Source organism: Oryza glaberrima, chromosome 2 (genome assembly GCF_000147395.1).
Source record: "Oryza glaberrima chromosome 2, OglaRS2, whole genome shotgun sequence".
NCBI classification, from domain to species: domain Eukaryota; kingdom Viridiplantae; phylum Streptophyta; class Magnoliopsida; order Poales; family Poaceae; genus Oryza; species Oryza glaberrima.
Window position 1 is genome coordinate 8,996,377 of NC_068327.1, and position 13,459 is coordinate 9,009,835.

The 13,459-nt window shown below is 40.7% G+C and overlaps 2 protein-coding genes across 8 annotated transcripts; both read left to right on the forward strand.

Annotated features, from left to right (window-relative positions):
• Positions 1-1,638: 1,638 nt before the first annotated feature.
• On the forward strand, positions 1,639-4,797 carry LOC127761771 (uncharacterized). 6 transcript variants are annotated; one of them, XR_008015290.1, is made up of 4 exons: positions 1,640-2,168; positions 2,267-2,399; positions 3,098-3,161; positions 3,797-4,797. XR_008015290.1 is itself a non-coding variant. In XM_052286100.1 (4 exons), the coding sequence occupies exons 1-4, from the start codon at positions 2,090-2,092 to the stop codon at positions 3,921-3,923; spliced, it is 378 nt and encodes a 125-aa protein (XP_052142060.1). In that variant the 5' UTR covers positions 1,642-2,089; the 3' UTR covers positions 3,924-4,797. The 6 variants fall into 6 exon arrangements, 1 of the variants encoding a protein (XP_052142060.1); XM_052286100.1 differs by having other exon boundaries at positions 1,642-2,160; positions 3,098-3,144; XR_008015288.1 differs by having other exon boundaries at positions 1,639-2,168; positions 2,267-3,161.
• A 699-nt stretch (positions 4,798-5,496) lies between these two features.
• On the forward strand, positions 5,497-13,259 carry LOC127764237 (BAG family molecular chaperone regulator 6). 2 transcript variants are annotated; one of them, XM_052289087.1, is made up of 7 exons: positions 5,497-5,804; positions 6,740-8,714; positions 8,835-9,032; positions 9,641-9,814; positions 9,922-10,065; positions 10,183-10,395; positions 10,490-13,259. In XM_052289087.1, the coding sequence occupies exons 2-7, from the start codon at positions 6,810-6,812 to the stop codon at positions 11,606-11,608; spliced, it is 3,753 nt and encodes a 1,250-aa protein (XP_052145047.1). In that variant the 5' UTR covers positions 5,497-5,804; positions 6,740-6,809; the 3' UTR covers positions 11,609-13,259. The 2 variants fall into 2 exon arrangements, with proteins under 2 accessions (XP_052145047.1, XP_052145048.1); XM_052289088.1 differs by having other exon boundaries at positions 9,644-9,814.
• Positions 13,260-13,459: the final 200 nt, after the last annotated feature.

Sequence of the window (13,459 nt, forward strand, 5' to 3'; positions counted from 1 at the left end):
TTTACCTTGCGATTTGCTCTATGATACCTGCACTACTTAGATCCGGATTAATCTTCCAACAGGCTCTTATAAACTTTGACAACCTCACAAGTGGTCAAGGTAAGGGGTTAGGGTGAAGGAGGGAGTGGGTGGTGTTGGCAGCGGGGGATGAGGGATGGTGGGAGGAGTTCCCTACTTTAGAGGGGGGAGGGGGTTGGTTGTTCAAGGTGATGCAGGACAACCAATAGGTGATGACGATGAGAGGTGATTGTTGCGCTGACAAAGCTGTGTTGGGGGAAGAGGGCAGGGGTAGGGGGCATCCACAAAGAAGAGGTTCGCTGGCGGTCATTGACTGCGATGGATCCAACAGCGATATCAAGATGAAACAAGGTTGTAAGGAGAATATGGCGATAGGGAGGGGGTGCTGTAGTTTGATGGCTGCAAAGGTGACACCGATAGGGTACAGAGTGGTGGGGTGCAGGGTGGAGGGAGTGGGGAGGATGGAGATAGCACGCACCTTGTGTCCGGTAACGACCTTGATTCTGTCTAGCGGTTGACCTAGGAAGAAAATAACGGGATAAGAAGAGAATGCAGCAAAGATCTAGATGGTTCAGTTTGAATCCTACGGTTAAAAGATTCGCATGACATAATGCCCCAAAAAAATTAATTACATAGACAAATTCCTTTTTATTGCATAAAGGCATGAGCGTTGAATGTGAATTTCACATAAATATTTGGTTATTTCACTTGCTTGCAGATATGTCGATGAAGGCATTAGCCGATGACAGAACCCCAAAAGACTCATGCAAGTTCACCATCACACCTGGCCCCTGTTTTCCAATGTTGTGCCTTACTTACTGCCACGCGCAAGTCGCTGCAATATCTACTGGCAAGTGCACTCCTGAAGGATGCCAATGCACCTACTGTCTTCCGTCTCCACCTCTAGACAAAACCAACTAAATAATCATGTATTCCTTTCTTCTTGCCAGTGACATACTTGACCATTTGTTAATCTATAACAGTGGTAATAATATCATAAACCATATAAAACCGTGGCAGCCGATCATGTGCATATGCTTCTGGTTTGAGCTACAAATAATGTGTAAATTAATTAATTAGGAGCTGGATATCGTAACTAAGACATCTATTTTATTTAGGACGGGTCATTGCAATATCATCATGTATTTTCATATAAAACAGGATGGTGTGTTTGACTATAGAATACAAATTAGTGTATGCTGAGTTGGGTATCCAAAGCCTACCATTTTTCCTGAAACAGGAGCTACGCCCATATTAGAGAACTTTTACGGTACAATATACTGACAATATATATTAAACCCTAAACCCTAAACCATACCCTAAACTCTTATATTAAGGAGAAGAGACTAGCCACGAGCTAGGGCCTACAACTTGTGGGAGGTTTATGTTAAGGGGCTATTATACACGAAAGGTGTTTTCTTTGTAAACACAGAAAAGATCTAAAATAGTGAAAGCAACAAGCTTTCTTGCAAATTACTGCGCCACGTCATCCAATAAATGCGGGCCGCCCGATTTCACTTCCGGATGATACAGACCGTAGGATCCTTTGATTGGCGAAATATCTTATTGATCCTTTAGGAAACTTCTATCTACTTCTAGTCCTTCCACGTCCCTGGGTACTTACGCTATTTTCATTTTGCCCCCTCCATCCTACCGTGGACGCCGGCCTGCCAAAGCCGCCTCCAATTCTCGTCGCCCCTCGCCGCCGCCACCTCAGTTCCTTCTCCCCGTCCGCCTTCGCCCGCACTCCGGCGAGACTGGGGCGCCGCTTGCCTACTCTCATCCTCGTCTTCGTAGCCGGTTAGCGGCCCTGCCTCCGCCTGCTAAGGTCGTAGCTGTTCTCCTCCCCAACAGCACTGTAGCTGCGTCGCCTCCTCCCGATCTCCGCTGCCTCCTCCTAATCCCTGCGGCTAGGGAGAGCATAGGTAGGAGGAGGTTATCGGGCCCTCCATCTAGCCACCAGCCTCCAATATTCCTGATTCGATCTGACCATAGCTTGACCTATGGAATCAAGAAGAGGAGAATCGGAAGAAGGCAAGCGACCGCTGAAGCAGAATGAGATATACAGGGCATGGTCGAGTGCCGCGTGGAGCCCCCAATCAACAGCAGAGGCAGTGATGCGTCAGTGCAGAAGCAAGGGAGGTAAAACGGTGCGAGCTCTTCGTCCATTACTTACTTTTCTTCATGGTAGCGCTGGATCCTGTCTTGGGAATGATAGCTGAAATGTTCAGCTGGTTGACAATGTCAGGTTGGTTTGTGATTTGTCTGCTATAAGTGATGGTGTACTCCATATCAGCTCAAGTGTCATGCCCACAGAAATCATTAAGAGATACTTTAAGGAAAAGTCCTGCCTCTTGGATCTCATGGAGTTAGGAAACAAGGTAACTGAAGGTCCTGATCAAACGCACCCCCTATTTTGTTTTAACCTTGAAATGTCATGTACGATTCAATTTATATATAGTCTTCAGACTGCCATGAGCAAAGGATCTCTCGAGATACAGAATTCAACGGTATGCATGCAGGCAGTATTTAAGCAACTCTACTCAAGTTAAAAAACATTATTGATATATCTTAATTTACTGTCTAATTATCTACATCATGAAGTAGTCCATTAAAAAATCTGAATACACATATTTAAATACATTTTCTACTTCTTCTCTTGAGTTGATTCTGATAAAAAGCTCTGAAATACGGTCCAAGTACTGCTCAGGCATATAAAACAAAAACAATTTATTCATTTATACCCTTTTAAGGTTGTGAGTCATCAAGGATTTCATTAAGATTCTAAAAATACATGCCATGCCAGTACATAGTTCCACATTTAGACTGAAAATCTTATTGCTGGCATTCATTACTTGATTTCTAGCGATAATATTGTGGTCCAGGCCTAGCACTTGTGTATCAATTAGATTGTACAGAAGTCATTTCGAATTGATTCCATCAGCTCATTACCTGTACCGGTCCTCAGCCGAAGTATTCTTGCCTGTGTAGCTCCATGTTGTGTGCTTACGTGTTCTATTGAATTTGATTTGTTCTCTTACTGAATTGATGATTAATTGTTGCTTGTGTGATGACTCAGACAGATTGGAGAACCACTCACAGGTATGGTGAAGGAGCATATTTAAGGTAGAAGCACATTTGAGGTTGTGTGATACATTCCTTTTTTGGGTTAATTTGAGTCATGCCATTACAAATATGTCATATTAGAAAAATGCCATTACAATTCGCAATATCGACTTGGTGCCTTTCTTTTTTGGCTATAACCAACAACGTTTGCACTTTGCAATACCAGATCAGCTTATTCCCAGAACACACTAATAAACTTTTCTATAATAAGCAGCAACTTGGTATAGAGACAAGTTGAATTGATCTTTTTTCTTCCAGAGCTGCATTTTAACACCATAAAATGAATATGGTAGGATGTTTTAGGCTCAATGATTGGCTAGACAGGTAACTAGAGTCATACGTGCCATGGTTAATAGTCTGTCCAAAATATAGAAGGCAAGTTATTTAGAATAATTTATAATAACAACAGGCAATCATGAATTTCAGTTTTCTATTGTACATATGTTTATAAACAGGGCAGTGAACTCTAGATTCTTTACCATCTGTTAGATGTAAACAATTCAACAACATAACATTTTGTACATGAAAACTCGGCCATGGCACCTTTCTCGATCATTTGCGGCGTCAATCTCCTAAATACTAAAGTTTCACCACCAAGCTCATCATGTTAATTCCTTTATAAGATAACATGTTTTCTTTTTGCATCCAACAGTGATCTTGTGCCAATTTGGTGGTTCAAAGTGATGGCAATTTTCAAAGCAGCGTTCACAACATCTGAGACACTCCCCACTTCCACTCACCTAGGAATGGCACCTTCAGTGCCTCTGTTTGAGGAATAAAGCAACATGGAGGATCACACTTATGTAACCTCTTTCTAAATGGCAACATAACATTAAGAGTGTTAGACATCATTGTACAATCTCATACATTACGATCCATACATACAGGGCTTTATAGGGCCACCAAAGTCGCGCAACGTGCGACAAAGTGGCTAGTTAAGTTCTAAAAGCTACTTCCCGTTTTCTTAAAAAAAAAAGCTACTTCCCGTTTCAAAATAACTGGATGAGACATTAGTAAACGAACATGGAGCAGCCTTCTTTGTGCAATGTCTTCTATTATTTGCGTAGCTGTTTTGAATTATATGCTCGAAATTTGTTAGAAGATTATTTTGGTTCTCTCGAGCTACGGTTTGGAAAGTTTCTCATTTTCCGGACATGTTTTCTAAAATGGAAAGTGTCAGTCGGACATTTTTTTTCGAAAATTTTCGAAAACGGAAATGAATTCAGAACTTTTTTCTTGGAAACAGAAACAAATACAGTAAGGCTACTATCCGTCGAAAACTGGCATCGTAAACTTTCCGGAAATAATTTTGGAAACTTTCTGGAAACGAAAACTTTTCATATACAGTTGATTAGCTTTAGCCTTCTCTACTCTATGTTCAGATTTTTCATAGTATTGAGGTGGTTAGTTGAATGAAGATTTTGTTTTTAGTACGGTACTTTAGATTTTTTTTTCTTTTGCCTAGTTACTGTTTCATTATTTGGCCATGCCATACTAATTACAGGTATAGATGAATATAGCTTTGGTTCTTATGGTAAGTGAACCGTACAACTAGTCGTATTATATTTAAAATTGATAAAAAATATAGAAATGTCGATTTATTATTATTTTATAAAAGTAATGAGCTACACTCTTCGTTAGTTTGAAAAATTCAGTGAGGGGTTTTCTATTATGATAAATATCTGTTACCGTTTTCGCTATGTTTTCATATTCAATATCATTTTCATATTTGAGGTTTCCTGCTCCGATTCCAATTCCGAAAAAAGTTATGGAAACTATAGTTTCCGTTCGTTTCCAAGCCGTTTTCGTCCCTATCTCGAGCCAAATGCCATTTCAAACAGCCAAATTTAAAAACAACAAAAAAATTGCATGCTTGAATTTGCCTCGAGAAATAATGTCATAATATCATAAGTTTGGTACATTTTGTAAAAGAGCATAATGCCCGTGCGTTGCAATGGTTTTCTTGTTAACTAATATATTATCATTATGTTAATTTTGTTGTCATTTTGTGAGATGAAAAATTTCATAATATTGTATTGTCGGACAAAACCAGAGTCAAAACCGTTGAGGGACCTAGTCTTTAGTGGTTTTGTAAGTTGGGGGACGCGTTGTATCTGGTTTGACGGTTTAAGGATGATTTTGTAATTCGATGACAAGTTGAGGGACCTTCGGTGTACTCTTTCCATTATTTTATGCAAAACCTTAAGCTCCTATTTACCGGCCCATTAAATAAACGTGTTAGGCCTGCCCCATGAAATTCCTGCAGTCCAGGCCCAGGTATCGGCCGGGCCCCACAGGTCGGTCATCTTCCTCGAGTCGAGGGAGACGGTGGTGGAAGCGTCCAGAACGAGCGCCAACGACGAGTCGTCACCTTCCTCGCGAACACTCGCGAACGCTCTCCTCTCCATCTCCCGATCGCCCTCCGCCCGCCGCCCGCGCCGCATAAATGGCGGATCCGCTCGTCTTCCTCCTCATACAGAAGAAGAAGCAACGCGCTCGCCAACGACGACGACGACGACGAACGAGGGAAAAGCGGACCGCATCGCGCGCCGGTAGCTGACCTCACTCGGTCCCGTGGAGATCCAAAAGGTTTTTTGGTGGTGGTTGTTCGTCTCGGATTATCTTCTGGCCGCACCGCACATCGGGGGCAGCTCTGCTCTGTGAGTCCCCTCCGATCCTTTTTGCTTCGCGTCGCATTATTATTATCATTTTTTGCGTAATTTTGGTTGTTGTGCTTTATCGCGTGAATTGGTAGGTAGTATCATGAGCCAAACGATCTGTTGTTTCTGATTAGTACTAGTGTGTGACTGATTACGATGGATGGCAATTGGCATCGGTGTGCATTTTGGGGACGAGAAAACCGGGTGATTGATGGAATCGAACGCGTTCAAAAGGATTTCTCTGCGATTAGCCCAGATTTTTTTTTCTGAAATTCTGGCATTCCCGTGACAGAACATTGGTTTTTGGTGTTTTTTTTAAAAAAAAAAAATGGAAGAAGGTAGCAGAATCTTGTAGATAAGTGATGGGGGAGTGCTCTGGTAATTATTTGAAGTTTGACAGACCGAATGCTCCCTGATGACTGATGTTTACATGACCAGTAACCACACATGATGGGAGCAACTGATAATATTGTTCTTGGTATTTGTGATAAACTTCTTATAGAGTACTAGGTGAAATGAAACTAATTTGGTACTATACACTAGTTTAATGCTAATTTGTTCTGTGGAATCGCTTTTCCATGTTTCTATTTTGTGCATGATGTTTCTCGATAATTTTAGGGACATTTTTTTCTAAACCATCTTGCACAAGACAATAGTATTATGTACCAATAAATGACATAAAAACTGCAATAGTTACAGACCAATAAATCCGCACGAGAGAGAATAGTGAATAATCGACTGATAGCTTGGATAGCATATAGTGTGTTTTAATTTAAAATCTGATCAGAAGGTGCTTAAGAATGTAGTTTCGCTAGTTCTTATTTATGGTCAGAAAGTAAAACATCCTTTTCAACTAATAGCTTTTGATAATGCGAATTTAGGTCCTTCATGGCTACACAGCATGGTAGTAATATATTTCTGATGTATTTTTTCAGGTATCAGCCCTATAACCTGTTCGGCAGGTCTAGGTATTTATCAAACTAGTATATACTAAATTAGTTAGTGATGTATCCTGCAAACCAGTACATGGATCCATACTATTCACATTACAGAAATCATGCTCCTTACGCATATTATCCTCCTCCTGGGTGTTGGGAAGTTAGTCATCCACGGATGGCAATGGACTCGTCCTGTCGACCGCCGAGCTATGGACCTTGGCCTAACATGAACCACCTGCATCCTCCAGAGTTTCATAGCTGCTGCAACCACACATATCCTCCTGGTTACTACAGTTTCAGGCCACCATCCCCTCAAGAAATTCCACCACCTCATCTGTATTACCATGGTCCTTTTCTACAACACCCGAATGCCTACCCTTCTTACTTTGCACCGCCACCGCTGTATCCTGTTGATCAGACAGCATACGGCTATGACAAGTTCAAGAGCCATTGCTGTGGATGCCCAAACCATAGTTGCCATGGCGGCGAGAGGAGCAATATTAAAATTGAAGAAGAGAGGCCTGAAGTCAATCCCGACACTGAGCAGAGGGATGCCAGCGGTTCTGATATAGTTCGACATCCAAATTACCAAAACCAGGCTATATGGCTTCCTTCTGGCAACATGAATGATAAGGAGAACAAAAAAAGCATGGAATTGCCACCTCAGTTCTACAATGGTTGGATTCCTGTGAGTGGTAAGTGGGTTGGGGATGTGAAGCAACAAGATCAGGACGATCAGAAGGCTAAACAATTTCAGTGGCCAATATTTTGGATGCCAGCAGGATATAATGAGAAAAGGCAAGAAGCAAAAGAGCTGAAGGAGGTGGATGAAAGTCCAAAGGTTTCTGAAGAAGCTCCTCCATCGCCCAAGATCAAGATTATTCCCTTGTCATGGTTTGAAAATGGTCACAATGATCAGAAGCCATCTGTGAAGGATGAATCTCATCATAATGAAAGATCAACAGTGAAGCAGTCTGCAGGTACTGAGCATCAAGATGGCAGGGAAATGAAGAATATTCCACTTATGCCCAAGAAAGAAAGCGAAGAGAAGAAGCCCGCCAGGGAAAATTACAAGACAATTCCAGTGATGCCTAGGAAAGACAATGAAGAAAACAAACCAGCTGGTGGTAATTACAGGATTATTCCTGTTATGCCTGTGAAAGAAAGCGATGACAAGAAGCCTGAGGCAAGTGTGCAGAGAGATGAAAAGAAGGCCAGCAGCACTGAGAAGGAAGAAGAAAATGGTAAAAGAAGCAATGAAGAATCATCAAAAGCAAAGAATTCAAAATTGCCTCCTGTATGTTTGCGGGTGGATCCTTTGCCCAGGAAGAAATCTGGAAGTGGTTCTTCAAGGTCTCCCAGTCCACCAACCAGGAAGGATGCAGATATAGCCAAGAAGGATGTTAAAGAGATCCATATGCAAAAACAGGACGCTAAACAGTCAGATCCAAAGAAGGAGAGAACTGTATCTGAAGCTAAAGAAAAAGCACATGATGAAATGAATAAAGGGAGGGCATATGGCAATGAAACCGTGCAAGCTGCTTCTGTGAAACAAATGCAGGAGGAACAATTTCCCATGAGTCTGGCTGACCAGAAGGTGCAAGCTACTGGAGTAAATTTTGATGCTCAGGAAAATGTTGGTGAGAAGAATTTGCAGGGATCTGACAAAAACACAGAGGGTGAGGCGAAAATTCAAGGTGAGCCTGCAAAAGACTATGATACAACTCCCAGAATTAATTTTTCAGAAGTAGATGCAGCAGTTTGTATTCAGTCTGCATACCGGGGATATAATGTGCGAAGATGGCAACCTTTGGAGAAACTCCGGATGATCAAGAATGTAAATGAACAGATGAAAGATCTGAAGGAGCAGTTGCAAGGCATTGAAGCTTCTTCCAAGCAACTGACTGTTAAAGAGCAAGTGGCTATCAATGAGACTATCATGAATTTACTCCTGAAGCTTGACACCATTCAGGTACCACCTTTTTCTGTTCAGATTGATTTTATGTTTCTGATTAAATTACTGTGGTACAATTTTATGGACAATTGCATGTTGGTTGGTTGTTCACCTTGGTGATGCTAATCGTTGATACAGGGCTTGCATCCAACTGTAAGGGAGGCTAGGAAGTCTGTTGCTCGAGAGCTAATTAGTCTGCAGGAGAAACTTGATTGTTTATGCAAGCAATCATCTGGCGAGTCTATTCACACAAATGGTGAAAAAGAGAAACCAGAGGCAATGGAGAATAATTTTCAAAATACAGATCCAGTCTCAGCAATAGAAGCATCTGAGAAAGTAAGTCTCACTTCTCCCTTCATAGCATTCTATAACTTAGGCTGCGTTCATTTTTGCATCTTGGCTGATAATTTCAGCGGCACGTGAAACAAGACGTCGTTAGCACATTATTAATCAAGTACTCCATCCGTTTCAGGTTATAAGACGTTTTGACTTTGGTCAAAGTCAAACTACTTTAAGTTTGACTAAGTTTATAAACAAATATAGTAATATTTATAATACCAAATTAGTTTCATTAAATCAGTAATTTAATATATTTTCATAATAAATTTGTCTTGGGTTGAAAATGTTATTATTTTTTTCTACAAACTTAATCAAACTTAAAGCATTTTGACTTTGACCAAAGTCAAAACGTTTTATAACCTGAAATGGAGGTAGTATTAATTATTACAAGCTTGATAAATAGATTTATTTGATTTTTTAAAGAAACTTACATATTGAAAGTATTTAGAAAAAACACACCGTTTAACGGTTTGGGAAATGTGCTCATGGTAGACAAGGGAGTAGTTTAGTTAGAGTGGTAGATTCGAATGGAGCCTTAATTTTGTTACTGTTTACATGATGACAACATGCTAATTTACAATGTAATTTCAACAAATATTTGCCAGCAGGAAAAAGCTGCAGGAGTGGATGAAGAACAAGGCCTGTCCACAATCAACTCCAAGCTGTTGATGCCTGATGCAGTTTCATCAGTAGTTTCAATGGATACGACACAAGATGCAGATCCTAGTGATCATATAGAAGAGTCAAATACTACTAAGGAAGAAGCGCCTAATAATGGAGTAAGTTAATTTCTATCTGTTCCTTTGGAGGGCCTAATTGCAAATTGATATGTAACAGATTGATTTGATTTACTCGTGGGGTATCTGACGTAACTCATCTTCAATAGGGGAAAGTTGCAACACAGTGTGACTGTCAAGGAGAACCATCAATGGATGTGATGGGTGATGCAGCTTTGTTGGGACATTCCACTGAGCAGAAGCAACAAATAGAAGAATCAAATGCCATTTCAATGGACAAATCGTGTGAAAGAGTAAGTTGCATTTCAATCTACTTTTCTAAGTAAAAAACTAATTAGCAAGGCAAATGCAGTCCTTTAATTAACACACAATATTTTGGCATGAACTAATTTGACTCTTCATGTCAATAGGAAAAAGATGTACCCCCGGTTGGAGGACAGGAAATACCATCAGGGGACCACATGGAACCGTTACATGATGAAGCTTTATCAGAGAACTCCAATGAGCTGCAACAGTGCACAACTAGTGAGAGATCAAGTACAGTGATTTCTCCTGCTGCCGCTGACAACAGTATGATTACTATGGCTGCAACATCTGTTGAAAGTAGTGTGTCAGCTGATAAAGTAAGTTGCTTGTACTTATTTCTTTGATGGTGAACTTTACCCATACAACAGTATTGAATTTGTAAAGTATCAATGTTGTATGCCATCAATACAGGTCAGCCCAGTTGAAGGTCAGGTGACAGAAGCTGCAGTTGAGCATGCTCCTGTGGAAAAAGATCAGTGTGAAGAACCAAACACTACAATTGTTGATTCGGGGGATTCATCAGTATCCTTGAAGAATGAAGAGCTGCAGGATCATGATCAAGCTCCTTCAGGATCCTCTATTATGTCCAATTCAGCCGAGCAGCCAGAAGAAGCTAGCGATGTGAACATGCAGCAACAAGTTGAAAATGTGGATACCACACAAGATGCAACCGAAGAATCTGATGCTACACCAGAGATTGGTATGGTTGATGTTACCTATGCAGACACAGAAAATTATGTGCAGTCTCCCTTGCTGCAAACAACATCAAAATTGCAATCAACAACAGAACAAAATGTCCTGAAGGAACCAGAAGCAGCAAAGCAATCTGACGTTTCTGGTGAATATGAGTCAGTACTTGTTGGTAAGCAAAATGAATCCGCTAACAATCTGACAGGAGATTCTGCCAAAGAAGAGCCCCCTCTTGTGGGACTGGGAATGGAAGCTGATACTCATGAAAGTGCTCCTAGAGAATTGAAGGATGAACCTATTTTGCCAGAGACGGAGAGAAGTGAATTATCATGTGAACATGGTGACATCACAGGACATGAGGATTCCGAAATGTATGCGCCACCGGAATGCGAAACCGATGTGCAGAAAGAGAGTTTCTGCGTTGATAGGCGTCGTGCGGACATGCAGGTGCCAAAGGAAGTTGAATGCGATGAGCTGGGAGATGATAATCCGAAGGAAGATGCTAGTGTTCAGACAGAGAACATGGCATCTGAAGAAGCTTCCTTGGCTTCTGCAACTCCTGATGGTATGAAAGATGAGAACAAGGTTGCTGAAGAAACTACTTCAGATTATGCGACTCCTTATAGTTCAAAGAGTGACAATGAGAACAAACCTGCTGAAGAAAACCAGAAGCTGAAAGAGATGCTGCAAAACCTTCTTGCATCTGGCAGCGATCAGATGGGAGTTATCATGGAACTGAGCGAGAAGGTCAAGACGCTTGAGCGTAAGCTGGCGCGCAAGAAGAGGCCAAAGGTAAGGGTACACAGACCAACCAGGCAAGCAACGGCCAAAGTCCACTGAAGATGATCTCTGAAGTTTTGAGTTTGTGTTTATGGATTCCATGTAGCTGTTTGTAACCATGCCTGTATGAATGTACTACTTGTAATGTACACATGAGTGTTGTGGTACTACTTGTAATGTACACATGAGTGTTGTGGTACTATGCATTGAAGAATGTAAGATCATGCCTTTGTTGGGTCCTTGTAATGCTCATGTAGCCTAGTTTAACACGGAGTATCAACATCACAAGGGAGTTGAATATTTTCCTTGTGTGCTATTTTTCTGGTTAAGAAAGCTGCTGCTGCTCTATACATACCATATGCACATTATCATTTCTGCTATTTCCACTAGGCCAGGTATGATCTGAAACCCAAAGTTCGTCATGTGCTGGCTTCAAGTGTCCTTTCTCACTCCAATTTGTCTGTTGCTTTTGATGCAGGACATGTGGCAGGGGAGTGGGAGCTGAACTTTGTGCAACGCATGCAGGTGATTGCTCTGCATCCAGTATTTTGCCATGCTTTTTTTATCTATAAGCTGCCTGATCGAGCTGTGATCTGATTATATATCTCAACTTGTGAAAAGTAATTTGGGACAAGTGAGTTAGCTCTAATAATATAGCTTAAGAAAAGAAATAAGTAGTAAAGAGAATCGGATGGGAGGTATTGCTCACATGACATCGGAATAGCGTAAAAATGCCGAACTGTTGCTCGCTTGATTATATAATATATATATTTTTTTGGTGGGAGATGTAACATTCTTGTCCAGTAGATTGTAAGACTGCAGTTAGTCATGAATCTGGATTCTGGAGTTAATCATGAAAAGGCATATCCACCTTTTCAGGTTTCGACTTGGAACGGCGCAGTATCATGATAACAATAGGACCCAGCCAGGTCTTCGAAAAGTTTTCAGACATGCAAGATAGTAGAAGGTAAAACAAGGTACAGTCCCGAATAGTATTGCGTTATGCTATCTTACTTTCTTCCCTGGAACATGATGTCTTTGCCAATGAACCAAATCATGGTTATTGCACTCATCTTGTTTCTTAGACAAATGGCAAGTAGGTTGTTCTCTATGACAATACAGAGGGGAATAAAATAAAAATATGAGAGAGCATGGCAAACATCATAAGATAGCCTGTTACTGGAATACACTCCTATATTGTCAGCACTTGATGCCACGCCTCCCATGCTTTTTTGCTGCAAATGTGAGCTATGAAACACTCTGGACCACTCGAGATTCCGGTAAGCATGGAGGGCCTCCATTAGCAGAGAATGCCAGTGTCTTAAACAAAATGATTGGCCATGATCTATCCATCTGAATATTTGTCTATATTTATGCATCTTGCTCTAGTGCTAATCTTTGCTAGATCATGCTGGATAGCCCACTTTGCTACATGTTAGTACAACAACTAACATGAAGTTTCCAGGAAGTGTCAATTGATCCTGATGTTTGTAAGGGCTGGTTTGGTTTGTGGCCTAATTTGACCTTACCAACTTATGTCGATGCCAATTTTTAGCAAGTTTTAGCATGGCTAATCTTGACAAGGTAAAATTGTGTTTGGATTGAAGCTAAAATAACCTAAGTTAACTATTAGAATGGCCTATTTTTCTAGGATTGGCAAAATTTGACTTCAAACCATATAGACGCTAAACACTATTGAAACTAGTTGATATCCCGTGTTTCGCCGTGGAATGTGTTGATGAATGCATGTTACACATTATAGAAATGATAGATGTATATGTTGTAAAAAATGTGAAATAATGTGGAGATAATGATTTGGCATTGGCACATTGCTTGCATATTGAGTTCTAAAGATACAATAAAATTGTAAATGATATATCATAATATTTAAAATACTCTAGATAATAATTG